Source organism: Acipenser ruthenus, chromosome 56 (assembly GCF_902713425.1).
Source record: "Acipenser ruthenus chromosome 56, fAciRut3.2 maternal haplotype, whole genome shotgun sequence".
In the NCBI taxonomy this organism is placed as follows: domain Eukaryota; kingdom Metazoa; phylum Chordata; class Actinopteri; order Acipenseriformes; family Acipenseridae; genus Acipenser; species Acipenser ruthenus.
Window position 1 is genome coordinate 1,070,799 of NC_081244.1, and position 14,274 is coordinate 1,085,072.

Genomic DNA, 14,274 nt, shown 5'->3' on the forward strand with positions numbered 1-14,274 from the left:
GAGTGTTATGGGTCCCGGCTGGAGATCCGCGAGCTCGGGCTGAACACTTGCTCGTCCCCTGCAGTGTTTTTAGAAGAATTCCCGCAGAAATCGGATTTTTTTGAGCAATTCAAATAAGAGTAACAGCATTTGCTTCCCCGGTGTCATAAATATTTTCCACCAGTAGATGGCAGCAGCCCCTAGAATTGGAGTCGGCAACCATTCAAATACTTGAAAAAGTACATTTTAATGAGTTTTTAAGCCAATTTTGGCAGGCTCTCAAAGAATCAGCGAATGTGGTAGGGGGCTGAAAATTGCTACAGAGTACCTGTAGGACATGCAGATAAGTGGTGGAAAAGCACAGGTTGCTGGGCCTTTCGGTTCCGACGCTGCCCCTGTCCTTAAATGCCACTTCTAAGTGCACTGCAGGCCCCTTGAAAAAGTACATTTGGAAGGATTTTGAAGCCATGCAAGCAGGTAGAAACACCATTCCAAGGGCTGTAGTATCAGACTAACAGCCTGTAACTGAGCCCAGGGTTTTTAGAGCGATTCCTACAAAATTCAGCTTTTTTCCCATTCAACTAAGGCGACCGCTGCTTTAAGCCTATGGGTCATTTGTAACAATTTTGGCAGGCTCTCAAAGAATCAGCGAATGTGGTAGGTGGCTGAAAATTGCTACAGAGTACCTGTAGGACATGCAGATAAGTGGTGGAAAAGCACAGGTTGCTGGGCCTTTCGGTTCCGACGCTGCCCCTGTCCTTAAATGCCACTTCTAAGTGCACTGCAGGCCCCTTGAAAAAGTACATTTGGAAGGATTTTGAAGCCATGCAAGCAGGTAGAAACACCATTCCAAGGGCTGTAGTATCAGACTAACAGCCTGTAACTGAGCCCAGGGTTTTTAGAGCGATTCCTACAAAATTCAGCTTTTTTCCGTTTCTGTTTTTTACGTTTTCTGGTGAAAACGCCTATACGTTTCAATGGGAATCACATTAAAATTAATATTTCAATAACCCCTGGAGCTACCACCTCATACGAGGTATCGTTGGATAGGTATGATTGCAAGCTACAAAACAACACCGCACTCGAGTTTTTATTCGACTGCTACACTAAATAACGACCTTAAATAGGTTTCGTTTACATTTGGCGAAAAAACGTCCCGTTCAGGTTTTTTTTTTTTTTTTTTTTTTTTAATATTTAAATAACCACAGGTGGTATCAATTGAATCAAGGTATGCCTGTAAAGGTATTACTGCGAGCTACAAAACAAGACCTTTAGCACGGAAACGAGTGTGACCCTAACCCTAACCCTAACCCTAACCCTAACCCTAACCCTAACCCTAACCCTAACCCTAACCCTAGCCCTAGCCCTAGCCCTAGCCCTAGCCCTAGCCCTAGCCCTAACCCTAACCCTAACCCTAACCCTAACCCTAACCCTAACCCTAACCCCGAGTCACACTAGTTTTGATGGGCCACAGATGGAGCTGCGTGCCTGCAACGGAGAGTGGGAGAGTGGGAGAGCTGGAGAGTGGGAGAGCTGGAGAGTGGGAGAGCTTGGGAGTGGAACGGCACTTGCATCCCAGTCGGATGCTGGGCTTTGGGACGCTCCATCCTTTTCACCGGCCATGGATGCGGCCAGGGCAGGGGGATGGATGCCTGGGACACAAGCCCAGTGCGGGGAGCTGCACGGCGGTTCGCCGGTGCCCCGCGTCCCGGGTGAACAGCGATTAATGAATTAATTAAATGCACGTCCCCCCCGGGTGCACGAGTGTTCTGAGGCCGGGTTGCAGTTCCGCGAGCTCGGGCGTGGGACGGCACTTGCATCCCAGTCGGATGCTGGGCTTTGGGACGCTCCATCCTTTTCACCGGCCATGGATGCGGCCAGGGCAGGGGGATGGATGCCTGGGACACAAGCCCAGTGCGGGGACCTGCACTGCGATTAGCCCTGGTCCCGCGTCCCGGGTCTACAGCGATGAATGAATTCATTCAATGCACTTTCCCCCCCGGGTGCACGAGTGTTATGAAGCCGGGCTATCGTTCCCCGAGCTCGGCTGAACACTTGCGGCGGTTAGCCCTGGTCCCGCGTCCCGTGTGAACAGCGATGAATGAATTCATTCAATGCACTTTCCCCCCCGGGTGCACGAGTGTTATGAAGCCGGGCTATCGTTCCCCGAGCTCGGCTGAACACTTGCTCGTCCCCCGGGGGACCTGCACGGCGGTTAGCCCTGGTCCCGCGTCCCGTGTGAACAGCGATGAATGAATTCATTCAATGCACTTTCCCCCCCGGGTGCACGAGTGTTATGAAGCCGGGCTATCGTTCCCCGAGCTCGGCTGAACACTTGCTCGTCCCCCGGGGGACCTGCACGGCGGTTAGCCCTGGTCCCGCGTCCCGGGTCTACAGCGATGAATGAATTCATTCAATGCACTTTCCCCCCCGGGTGCACGAGTGTTATGAAGCCGGGCTATCGTTCCCCGAGCTCGGCTGAACACCTGCTCGTCCCCCGGGGGACCTGCACGGCGATTAGCCCTGGTCCCGCGTCCCGTGTGAACAGCGATGAATGAATTCATTCAATGCACGCCCCCCCCCCGGGTGCACGAGTGTTATGGGTCCCGGCTGGAGATCCGCGAGCTCGGCTGAACACCTGCTCGTCCCCCGGGGGACCTGCACGGCGGTTAGCCCTGGTCCCGCGTCCCGTGTGAACAGCGATGAATGAATTCATTCAATGCACTTTCCCCCCCGGGTGCACGAGTGTTATGAAGCCGGGCTATCGTTCCCCGAGCTCGGCTGAACACTTGCGGCGGTTAGCCCTGGTCCCGCGTCCCGTGTGAACAGCGATGAATGAATTCATTCAATGCACGCCCCCCCCCCCGGGTGCACGAGTGTTATGAAGCCGGGCTATCGTTCCCCGAGCTCGGCTGAACACTTGCTCGTCCCCCGGGGGACCTGCACGGCGGTTAGCCCTGGTCCCGCGTCCCGTGTGAACAGCGATGAATGAATTCATTCAATGCACTTTCCCCCCCGGGTGCACGAGTGTTATGAAGCCGGGCTATCGTTCCCCGAGCTCGGCTGAACACTTGCTCGTCCCCCGGGGGACCTGCACGGCGGTTAGCCCTGGTCCCGCGTCCCGTGTGAACAGCGATGAATGAATTCATTCAATGCACTTTCCCCCCCGGGTGCACGAGTGTTATGAAGCCGGGCTATCGTTCCCCGAGCTCGGCTGAACACTTGCTCGTCCCCCGGGGGACCTGCACGGCGGTTAGCCCTGGTCCCGCGTCCCGTGTGAACAGCGATGAATGAATTCATTCAATGCACGCCCCCCCCCCGGGTGCACGAGTGTTATGGGTCCCGGCTGGAGATCCGCGAGCTCGGCTGAACACCTGCTCGTCCCCCGGGGGACCTGCACGGCGGTTAGCCCTGGTCCCGCGTCCCGTGTGAACAGCGATGAATGAATTCATTCAATGCACTTTCCCCCCCGGGTGCACGAGTGTTATGAAGCCGGGCTATCGTTCCCCGAGCTCGGCTGAACACTTGCTCGTCCCCCGGGGGACCTGCACGGCGGTTAGCCCTGGTCCCGCGTCCCGTGTGAACAGCGATGAATGAATTCATTCAATGCACTTTCCCCCCCGGGTGCACGAGTGTTATGAAGCCGGGCTATCGTTCCCCGAGCTCGGCTGAACACTTGCTCGTCCCCCGGGGGACCTGCACGGCGGTTAGCCCTGGTCCCGCGTCCCGTGTGAACAGCGATGAATGAATTCATTCAATGCACTTTCCCCCCCGGGTGCACGAGTGTTATGAAGCCGGGCTATCGTTCCCCGAGCTCGGCTGAACACTTGCTCGTCCCCCGGGGGACCTGCACGGCGGTTAGCCCTGGTCCCGCGTCCCGGGTCTACAGCGATGAATGAATTCATTCAATGCACTTTCCCCCCCGGGTGCACGAGTGTTATGAAGCCGGGCTATCGTTCCCCGAGCTCGGCTGAACACCTGCTCGTCCCCCGGGGGACCTGCACGGCGATTAGCCCTGGTCCCGCGTCCCGTGTGAACAGCGATGAATGAATTCATTCAATGCACGCCCCCCCCCCGGGTGCACGAGTGTTATGGGTCCCGGCTGGAGATCCGCGAGCTCGGCTGAACACCTGCTCGTCCCCCGGGGGACCTGCACGGCGGTTAGCCCTGGTCCCGCGTCCCGTGTGAACAGCGATGAATGAATTCATTCAATGCACTTTCCCCCCCGGGTGCACGAGTGTTATGAAGCCGGGCTATCGTTCCCCGAGCTCGGCTGAACACTTGCGGCGGTTAGCCCTGGTCCCGCGTCCCGTGTGAACAGCGATGAATGAATTCATTCAATGCACGCCCCCCCCCCGGGTGCACGAGTGTTATGAAGCCGGGCTATCGTTCCCCGAGCTCGGCTGAACACTTGCTCGTCCCCCGGGGGACCTGCACGGCGGTTAGCCCTGGTCCCGCGTCCCGTGTGAACAGCGATGAATGAATTCATTCAATGCACTTTCCCCCCCGGGTGCACGAGTGTTATGAAGCCGGGCTATCGTTCCCCGAGCTCGGCTGAACACTTGCTCGTCCCCCGGGGGACCTGCACGGCGGTTAGCCCTGGTCCCGCGTCCCGTGTGAACAGCGATGAATGAATTCATTCAATGCACTTTCCCCCCCGGGTGCACGAGTGTTATGAAGCCGGGCTATCGTTCCCCGAGCTCGGCTGAACACTTGCTCGTCCCCCGGGGGACCTGCACGGCGGTTAGCCCTGGTCCCGCGTCCCGTGTGAACAGCGATGAATGAATTCATTCAATGCACGCCCCCCCCCCGGGTGCACGAGTGTTATGGGTCCCGGCTGGAGATCCGCGAGCTCGGCTGAACACCTGCTCGTCCCCCGGGGGACCTGCACGGCGGTTAGCCCTGGTCCCGCGTCCCGTGTGAACAGCGATGAATGAATTCATTCAATGCACTTTCCCCCCCGGGTGCACGAGTGTTATGAAGCCGGGCTATCGTTCCCCGAGCTCGGCTGAACACTTGCGGCGGTTAGCCCTGGTCCCGCGTCCCGTGTGAACAGCGATGAATGAATTCATTCAATGCACGTCCCCCCCCCGGGTGCACGAGTGTTATGAAGCCGGGCTATCGTTCCCCGAGCTCGGCTGAACACTTGCGGCGGTTAGCCCTGGTCCCGCGTCCCGTGTGAACAGCGATGAATGAATTCATTCAATGCACGCCCCCCCCCGGGTGCACGAGTGTTATGAAGCCGGGCTATCGTTCCCCGAGCTCGGCTGAACACTTGCTCGTCCCCCGGGGGACCTGCACGGCGGTTAGCCCTGGTCCCGCGTCCCGTGTGAACAGCGATGAATGAATTCATTCAATGCACGCCCCCCCCCCGGGTGCACGAGTGTTATGAAGCCGGGCTATCGTTCCCCGAGCTCGGCTGAACACTTGCGGCGGTTAGCCCTGGTCCCGCGTCCCGTGTGAACAGCGATGAATGAATTCATTCAATGCACGCCCCCCCCCCGGGTGCACGAGTGTTATGAAGCCGGGCTATCGTTCCCCGAGCTCGGCTGAACACTTGCTCGTCCCCCGGGGGACCTGCACGGCGGTTAGCCCTGGTCCCGCGTCCCGTGTGAACAGCGATGAATGAATTCATTCAATGCACTTTCCCCCCCGGGTGCACGAGTGTTATGGGTCCCGGCTGGAGATCCGCGAGCTCGGCTGAACACCTGCACAAGCGCCGCTGCGGAGACCCGTTAGAAGCAGCCCCGAAGGCCAGCGAAAATAGCCGAGAGTTAAGCCCCTCCCCGCCGTGGCTTCGTCAGCCACTCGCCGCTTCAAGAGGGACGGGCCTCTGGTCATGTCATAAATCACATGACCAGAGGCCCGCCCAACCTGACGTTGCGGAAGTTTGCCGAAGACACAGCGGGGAGAGGCTTAACTCTCGGCTATTTTCGGACTCGGCGAGAAGGCAGCAGGACGCTCTATTCACGGCTAACTCCCCGCGGTCCCCTCTGACCGATCGGAGCCGGTTTAGCGCTCCAGGCAGTCGGATACTTTAGCGCCTCAGCAGCGGGGGCGACGACCTCTAACATTCCCCGGGGAGCTGCCCGAGTGTAAGGCCGGGACCCCCGTCTGCTGGGGGAAAAAAATACCTGCACGTCCCCCCCGTGTGCACGGGTGTTATGAGCTCGGGCTGAACACTTGCTCGTCCCCCCCGCCCCCGGGGAGCTGCACGGCGGAACAGCGATGAATGAATTCATTAAATGCACTTTCCCCCCGGGTGCACGAGTGTTATGGGTCCCGGCTGGAGATCCGCGAGCTCGGCTGAACACCTGCTCGTCCCCCGGGGGACCTGCACGGCGGTTAGCCCTGGTCCCGCGTCCCGTGTGAACAGCGATGAATGAATTCATTCAATGCACTTTCCCCCCCGGGTGCACGAGTGTTATGAAGCCGGGCTATCGTTCCCCGAGCTCGGCTGAACACTTGCTCGTCCCCCGGGGGACCTGCACGGCGGTTAGCCCTGGTCCCGCGTCCCGTGTGAACAGCGATGAATGAATTCATTCAATGCACTTTCCCCCCCGGGTGCACGAGTGTTATGAAGCCGGGCTATCGTTCCCCGAGCTCGGCTGAACACTTGCTCGTCCCCCGGGGGACCTGCACGGCGGTTAGCCCTGGTCCCGCGTCCCGTGTGAACAGCGATGAATGAATTCATTCAATGCACTTTCCCCCCCGGGTGCACGAGTGTTATGAAGCCGGGCTATCGTTCCCCGAGCTCGGCTGAACACTTGCTCGTCCCCCGGGGGACCTGCACGGCGGTTAGCCCTGGTCCCGCGTCCCGTGTGAACAGCGATGAATGAATTCATTCAATGCACGCCCCCCCCCCGGGTGCACGAGTGTTATGGGTCCCGGCTGGAGATCCGCGAGCTCGGCTGAACACCTGCTCGTCCCCCGGGGGACCTGCACGGCGGTTAGCCCTGGTCCCGCGTCCCGTGTGAACAGCAATGAATGAATTCATTCAATGCACTTTCCCCCCCGGGTGCACGAGTGTTATGAAGCCGGGCTATCGTTCCCCGAGCTCGGCTGAACACTTGCGGCGGTTAGCCCTGGTCCCGCGTCCCGTGTGAACAGCGATGAATGAATTCATTCAATGCACGCCCCCCCCCCGGGTGCACGAGTGTTATGAAGCCGGGCTATCGTTCCCCGAGCTCGGCTGAACACTTGCGGCGGTTAGCCCTGGTCCCGCGTCCCGTGTGAACAGCGATGAATGAATTCATTCAATGCACGCCCCCCCCCGGGTGCACGAGTGTTATGAAGCCGGGCTATCGTTCCCCGAGCTCGGCTGAACACTTGCTCGTCCCCCGGGGGACCTGCACGGCGGTTAGCCCTGGTCCCGCGTCCCGTGTGAACAGCGATGAATGAATTCATTCAATGCACGCCCCCCCCCCGGGTGCACGAGTGTTATGAAGCCGGGCTATCGTTCCCCGAGCTCGGCTGAACACTTGCGGCGGTTAGCCCTGGTCCCGCGTCCCGTGTGAACAGCGATGAATGAATTCATTCAATGCACGCCCCCCCCCCGGGTGCACGAGTGTTATGAAGCCGGGCTATCGTTCCCCGAGCTCGGCTGAACACTTGCTCGTCCCCCGGGGGACCTGCACGGCGGTTAGCCCTGGTCCCGCGTCCCGTGTGAACAGCGATGAATGAATTCATTCAATGCACTTTCCCCCCCGGGTGCACGAGTGTTATGGGTCCCGGCTGGAGATCCGCGAGCTCGGCTGAACACCTGCACAAGCGCCGCTGCGGAGACCCGTTAGAAGCAGCCCCGAAGGCCAGCGAAAATAGCCGAGAGTTAAGCCCCTCCCCGCCGTGGCTTCGTCAGCCACTCGCCGCTTCAAGAGGGACGGGCCTCTGGTCATGTCATAAATCACATGACCAGAGGCCCGCCCAACCTGACGTTGCGGAAGTTTGCCGAAGACACAGCGGGGAGAGGCTTAACTCTCGGCTATTTTCGGACTCGGCGAGAAGGCAGCAGGACGCTCTATTCACGGCTAACTCCCCGCGGTCCCCTCTGACCGATCGGAGCCGGTTTAGCGCTCCAGGCAGTCGGATACTTTAGCGCCTCAGCAGCGGGGGCGACGACCTCTAACATTCCCCGGGGAGCTGCCCGAGTGTAAGGCCGGGACCCCCGTCTGCTGGGGGAAAAAAATACCTGCACGTCCCCCCCGTGTGCACGGGTGTTATGAGCTCGGGCTGAACACTTGCTCGTCCCCCCCGCCCCCGGGGAGCTGCACGGCGGAACAGCGATGAATGAATTCATTAAATGCACTTTCCCCCCGGGTGCACGAGTGTTATGGGTCCCGGCTGGAGATCCGCGAGCTCGGCTGAACACCTGCTCGTCCCCCGGGGGACCTGCACGGCGGTTAGCCCTGGTCCCGCGTCCCGTGTGAACAGCGATGAATGAATTCATTCAATGCACTTTCCCCCCCGGGTGCACGAGTGTTATGAAGCCGGGCTATCGTTCCCCGAGCTCGGCTGAACACTTGCTCGTCCCCCGGGGGACCTGCACGGCGGTTAGCCCTGGTCCCGCGTCCCGTGTGAACAGCGATGAATGAATTCATTCAATGCACTTTCCCCCCCGGGTGCACGAGTGTTATGAAGCCGGGCTATCGTTCCCCGAGCTCGGCTGAACACTTGCTCGTCCCCCGGGGGACCTGCACGGCGGTTAGCCCTGGTCCCGCGTCCCGTGTGAACAGCGATGAATGAATTCATTCAATGCACGCCCCCCCCCCGGGTGCACGAGTGTTATGGGTCCCGGCTGGAGATCCGCGAGCTCGGGCTGAACACTTGCTCGTCCCCTGCAGTGTTTTTAGAAGAATTCCCGCAGAAATCAGATTTTTTTGAGCAATTCAAATAAGAGTAACAGCATTTGCTTCCCCGGTGTCATAAATATTTTCCACCAGTAGATGGCAGCAGCCCCTAGAATTGGAGTCGGCAACCATTCAAATACTTGAAAAAGTACATTTTAATGAGTTTTTAAGCCAATTTTGGCAGGCTCTCAAAGAATCAGCGAATGTGGTAGGGGGCTGAAAATTGCTACAGAGTACCTGTAGGACATGCAGATAAGTGGTGGAAAAGCACAGGTTGCTGGGCCTTTCGGTTCCGACGCTGCCCCTGTCCTTAAATGCCACTTCTAAGTGCACTGCAGGCCCCTTGAAAAAGTACATTTGGAAGGATTTTGAAGCCATGCAAGCAGGTAGAAACACCATTCCAAGGGCTGTAGTATCAGACTAACAGCCTGTAACTGAGCCCAGGGTTTTTAGAGCGATTCCTACAAAATTCAGCTTTTTTCCCATTCAACTAAGGCGACCGCTGCTTTAAGCCTATGGGTCATTTGTAACAATTTTGGCAGGCTCTCAAAGAATCAGCGAATGTGGTAGGTGGCTGAAAATTGCTACAGAGTACCTGTAGGACATGCAGATAAGTGGTGGAAAAGCACAGGTTGCTGGGCCTTTCGGTTCCGACGCTGCCCCTGTCCTTAAATGCCACTTCTAAGTGCACTGCAGGCCCCTTGAAAAAGTACATTTGGAAGGATTTTGAAGCCATGCAAGCAGGTAGAAACACCATTCCAAGGGCTGTAGTATCAGACTAACAGCCTGTAACTGAGCCCAGGGTTTTTAGAGCGATTCCTACAAAATTCAGCTTTTTTCCGTTTCTGTTTTTTACGTTTTCTGGTGAAAACGCCTATACGTTTCAATGGGAATCACATTAAAATTAATATTTCAATAACCCCTGGAGCTACCACCTCATACGAGGTATCGTTGGATAGGTATGATTGCAAGCTACAAAACAACACCGCACTCGAGTTTTTATTCGACTGCTACACTAAATAACGACCTTAAATAGGTTTCGTTTACATTTGGCGAAAAAACGTCCCGTTCAGGTTTTTTTTTTTTTTTTTTTTTTTAAATATTTAAATAACCACAGGTGGTATCAATTGAATCAAGGTATGCCTGTAAAGGTATTACTGCGAGCTACAAAACAAGACCTTTAGCACGGAAACGAGTGTGACCCTAACCCTAACCCTAACCCTAACCCTAACCCTAACCCTAACCCTAACCCTAACCCTAACCCTAACCTAGGGTCAACGAAGTTCCATCAGGCCGAGCCCATCTCTGGGCTTCGCAAAGGATCTGTCTCGCAGATATCCAGGCTCTGTTCGATCAGACGCCGAGCCTGCTGATGGTTAGCGGGAGCCTCATCGTGGACATAGAACGATGCCTGGGTCTGCAGGCTGTGGGTCATGTGCCGGGAGACGGTCACTTTGCTCACCTCCCCGTGAGTAGCCCAAGTCTGTTGGGAGAGAGAGAGAGAAGGGGGGGTTATCTCCGATAGTGATCACATCACTACCATTAAGACGTTCCCCCCGGTGATACTCACATATGTAGCTACAGCACTGCGAATCATCCCGGCTGTGACCCTCTTGCCAATACCGCAGGCCTCCCACGCTCTACTGAGATGACGGCCCATATTTGCAACCGGTTTGCCGCCGCCGGTGAAAAAAAACGAACGCGGATGGCGATGGTACCCAGGGAGAGTGGCTCTGAGAACGGAGAATCTCAGCAACCAACCGTGCTCTCTGGCGCTAACCACCAACACAGCCGCACCGTATTTTCCCGCTGTCTTGTGATCGTACACCCGTACGTGGAACTGATTATCGTGGTGGTGGGCACACTCCACCTCACCGGCCGTCATGTTCATCAGAACGCCCCTTCGGTGACCGTTATGGATCATCAGCTTACCGCAGATCATTCCAACCAGGGTCGGCACCACGTTCATGAGCCCCGTCTCAGCGAGATGGAGGAGATCTGGGATCAGCTTGTTGCAACGCGTGTCAAATTGCTTGAGGTGGCCCTTCGGAATCAACCGTTCTGCAAAGAGATGGTAGGACAAGCCATCAGAGGTCACGGGGCAACAAATGGGAATCTCTTTCCGTCACCGGAAAAACACCACTTACGTTGTCCGAGCTCGGCAACTTTCTGGCGGTGCAGGATGAGCTCACGTTGTCCTGCTCTGCGGAATGCATTGAGCAGAAACAACAGGGCCTTCAGGTGCCTTTTCCTCGCACAAACGCTGGGCAGTCGGGCCTCCAAGAGGTAACGGAGGAAGCTCGCTACGTCCGTCAGATAACTGTGGACCGTAGTGGGCGCCCACCCCGACTTCAGCAGCTCCGAGTACCACCTGGAGAGGGACAGAAGGTAAATGGTTTAGGCCCTCAACGTGCACACGCGCACACGTTAACCATGCATACGGGTTCAGACTCACAGTTGACATCTCTCGGTGTCCCTGAGGAACGCCAGATTGTCAGCGAAAGACTCGCCCGGGGAAGCATCTGCCATTAACCCAAGGAACAGGCGCACGTGCTGGACTGCCTGTAGCGAATTTTCCCACTTCTTGGAAGAGGGTTTACGGCCAGTGAGGAATTGGAGATACAGCCGTAGACATGGAGCTGTGGCAAAGGAACAACAAGATCAGATCAGATGAGGGCAAGTCATCGGTCATCACACAGGTTATTCACCAACATCAACCCCGCTGATACCATTGGCAATCTCAATACTCACGGTCAGGCGTTGTGGGCCGCTGGGAACGGCCACAACAGGGATGGCCCTCGGAACCAGACTCGGAACCAGACTCGGAGGAACCCGACGAAGCCCCAGGCGAGTCCCCAGGCGAAGCCCCAGGCACGTCCGCAGGCGGAGCCCCAGGCACGTCCGCAGGGGAGCCCCCAACTTGCCGACCTTTTGCCTCAGACAGAAGGGTTGGGCAAGATGGGTCCAAACGCATCAAACCATTAATGCGTTCGAAGTGCCTGTCTAGAAGGACAAAACACCGACTGAGGGACCCTTGTATCGGGCAGTCTAACTTCCCATTCAGTCTGTGAATACAAACAAGCAGAAAGCCAACATTAGTGCCCGAAATACAATCGCCGTAATCAGCCCATATTCATGCGTGTCAACACCTACTTTGCCATTTGTAGGATTCTCTCCGGTCAACTCCGTTTGTAGGATTCCTTGGATCGATTCCATGCACGTCTCCTCGCTCCCACTGCCAAAGACAAATGAGAGACTCTCACCCAGCGGGCCTTTTATGGTCGTCATTTACGGCTGCCACTTTACGTCAGGGGCAAGGCTCTCTGGAATGTGGGGCGTGACCAATTCGTGAACCACCCCTCAATGGTCACAGGTGGGGCACGCACTCACACCCAAGGAGCTGGAGAGGAACCGTCCACACAGAGCGCGGATGTGTCCACAACCGAGCACCCAGGATTCGGCCCCAAGTCTCGGGCAAGGAGGTGGAGACGCCAAGGCCGTGAACCACCCCTCAATGGCCACAGCAGCGGCGCGCACTCACATCTTGCCCAGAAAGAGAACCTCATCCACGGGCTTCAGCGTACACCGTGACGGCGCAAGCATTTGGCCCAATCCTTGGACTCCCCTCCACGGAGAGAGTGATGGTGTGGCGACCAAACTCAACTCCGCTCACCCCAGTCCGCGGTAGGGTGTGAAAGACCCTTGCACAAAGTGAGAAATTACATCCGGGAAGACAAGGAGGAATCCCGTCAACTCCTGCCCAGCCACGGACGCCACACAACGGCTCCAAACGGGTCCTTCACATGCATTCTGACACCTCGGTCCTGACTTAGTCAAATCATTTTGATCAAAAAACCTTGTCGATGGAAATCTCCGCGGACCCCCCCATTGTATCTTGAACACGGGAAACTGAAGGGAGGGAGGGCCCGGGTCCTTGGGAACAGGAGTCGCCGCCGCCCCGCAGCCCCTTTTCGCCTCTGCCCTCGGCAGACTTCCACAAACGGCCCCGAGGTGGCCATGGTCATCTAATGTTAAAGATAGGGAACATGACCATGTTTTTTTGAAAACTTAGATTCTGACGGAGCCGAAAAAGTCCGGACTCTGGTCATATAATGTTAAAGATAGGGATTTCCCTCCGAAAATTCCTCTCAACATGACCATGGCTCCCAAATCACCTCCGGAGAAGGTAGACATGACCAGAGACTGAAAGGGAACGCACGGAGGAGCCAAGGGCGCAAACCCCAGGTCTCGAGCCGGAAATGGGAGCCTCCAGGCCCGCATGAACGGGCGCCCGGGCACGGGGGGTCAACCCCCCCTTCCCCCTTCCCGCAACATGACCAGAGCTTTGCTAGAACTTAGCCTCCCGTTCCAACAACATGACCAGAGCTTTGATAGAACTTAGCCTCCCGTTCCAACAACATGACCAGAGCTTAGGGCTGAACATGACCAGAGCTTGGCCAGGTCCTTAAGGGGGCTTAGCCCGGTCCTGAGCCCGAGGAACGGGGCCTCCAGCCCGGCCTGAACCGGCGCCAGACGCGGGAGGGGGCCATCGGGCAGACTTCCAGGGGAGGATGCCGCCAGGGGGTGAAGGGGGACCCTGACCGGGGTGCAGGGCCTCCCACATGGCTTCGATCGGTCGCTCGTGCCCTTAGAATGAACCTCCGTCCGACTTAGAAAAATTTTTTTGATCGAAATGCCGTGCCCCTAGTAATATGCACCTACCTCCCCAGTGTATCTGCCATATATTTGCATTAAGGGAGTAAGCCACGAGTTGACGGGGACCTCCTGGAACTCCCGCTAGGCCACACATAGCAAATATGTCCCCTTAGGAGAAGGTAACTTTTAATCGGAGCTCTGGTCATGTTAGCTAATTCTGCCCATGGTCATGTAGGCTAATTCTGCCTCTGGTCATGTTAGCTAACTGTGCCTATGGTCATGTCAGCTACTTCTGCCTATGGTCATGTCAGCTACTTCTGCCTATGGTCATGTCAGCTACTTCTGCCTATGGTCATGTCAGCTACTTCTGCCTATGGTCATGTCAGCTACTTCTGCCTATGGTCATGTCAGCTACTTCTGCCTATGGTCATGTCAGCTACTTCTGCCTATGGTCATGTCAGCTACTTCTGCCTATGGTCATGTCAGCTAATTCCGCCTATGGTCATGTCAGCTAATTCCGCCTCTGGTCATGTCAGCTAACTGTGCCTATGGTCATGTCAGCTAACTGTGCCTATGGTCATGTCAGCTACTTCTGCCTATGGTCATGTCAGCTAATTCCGCCTCTGGTCACGTTAGCTAATTCTGCCCATGGTCATGTCAGCTAATTCCGGCTCTGGTCATGTCAGCTAATTCCGCCTCTGGTCACGTTAGCTAATTCTGCCTATGGTCATGTCAGCTAATTCCGCCTCTGGTCACGTTAGCTAATTCTGCCCATGGTCATGTCAGCTAATTC

General features: G+C 56.7%; 1 protein-coding gene across 1 annotated transcript; it reads right to left on the minus strand.

Annotated features, from left to right (window-relative positions):
* Positions 1-10,103: 10,103 nt before the first annotated feature.
* On the minus strand, positions 10,104-12,238 carry LOC131724731 (uncharacterized). Its single transcript, XM_059017415.1, has 6 exons — positions 11,979-12,238; positions 11,577-11,890; positions 11,281-11,464; positions 10,973-11,196; positions 10,396-10,886; positions 10,104-10,308 (listed from the first exon to the last, which is right to left on the minus strand). The coding sequence occupies exons 1-6, from the start codon at positions 11,984-11,986 to the stop codon at positions 10,114-10,116; spliced, it is 1,416 nt and encodes a 471-aa protein (XP_058873398.1). The 5' UTR covers positions 11,987-12,238; the 3' UTR covers positions 10,104-10,113.
* Between the last annotated feature and the right edge of the window lie 2,036 nt (positions 12,239-14,274).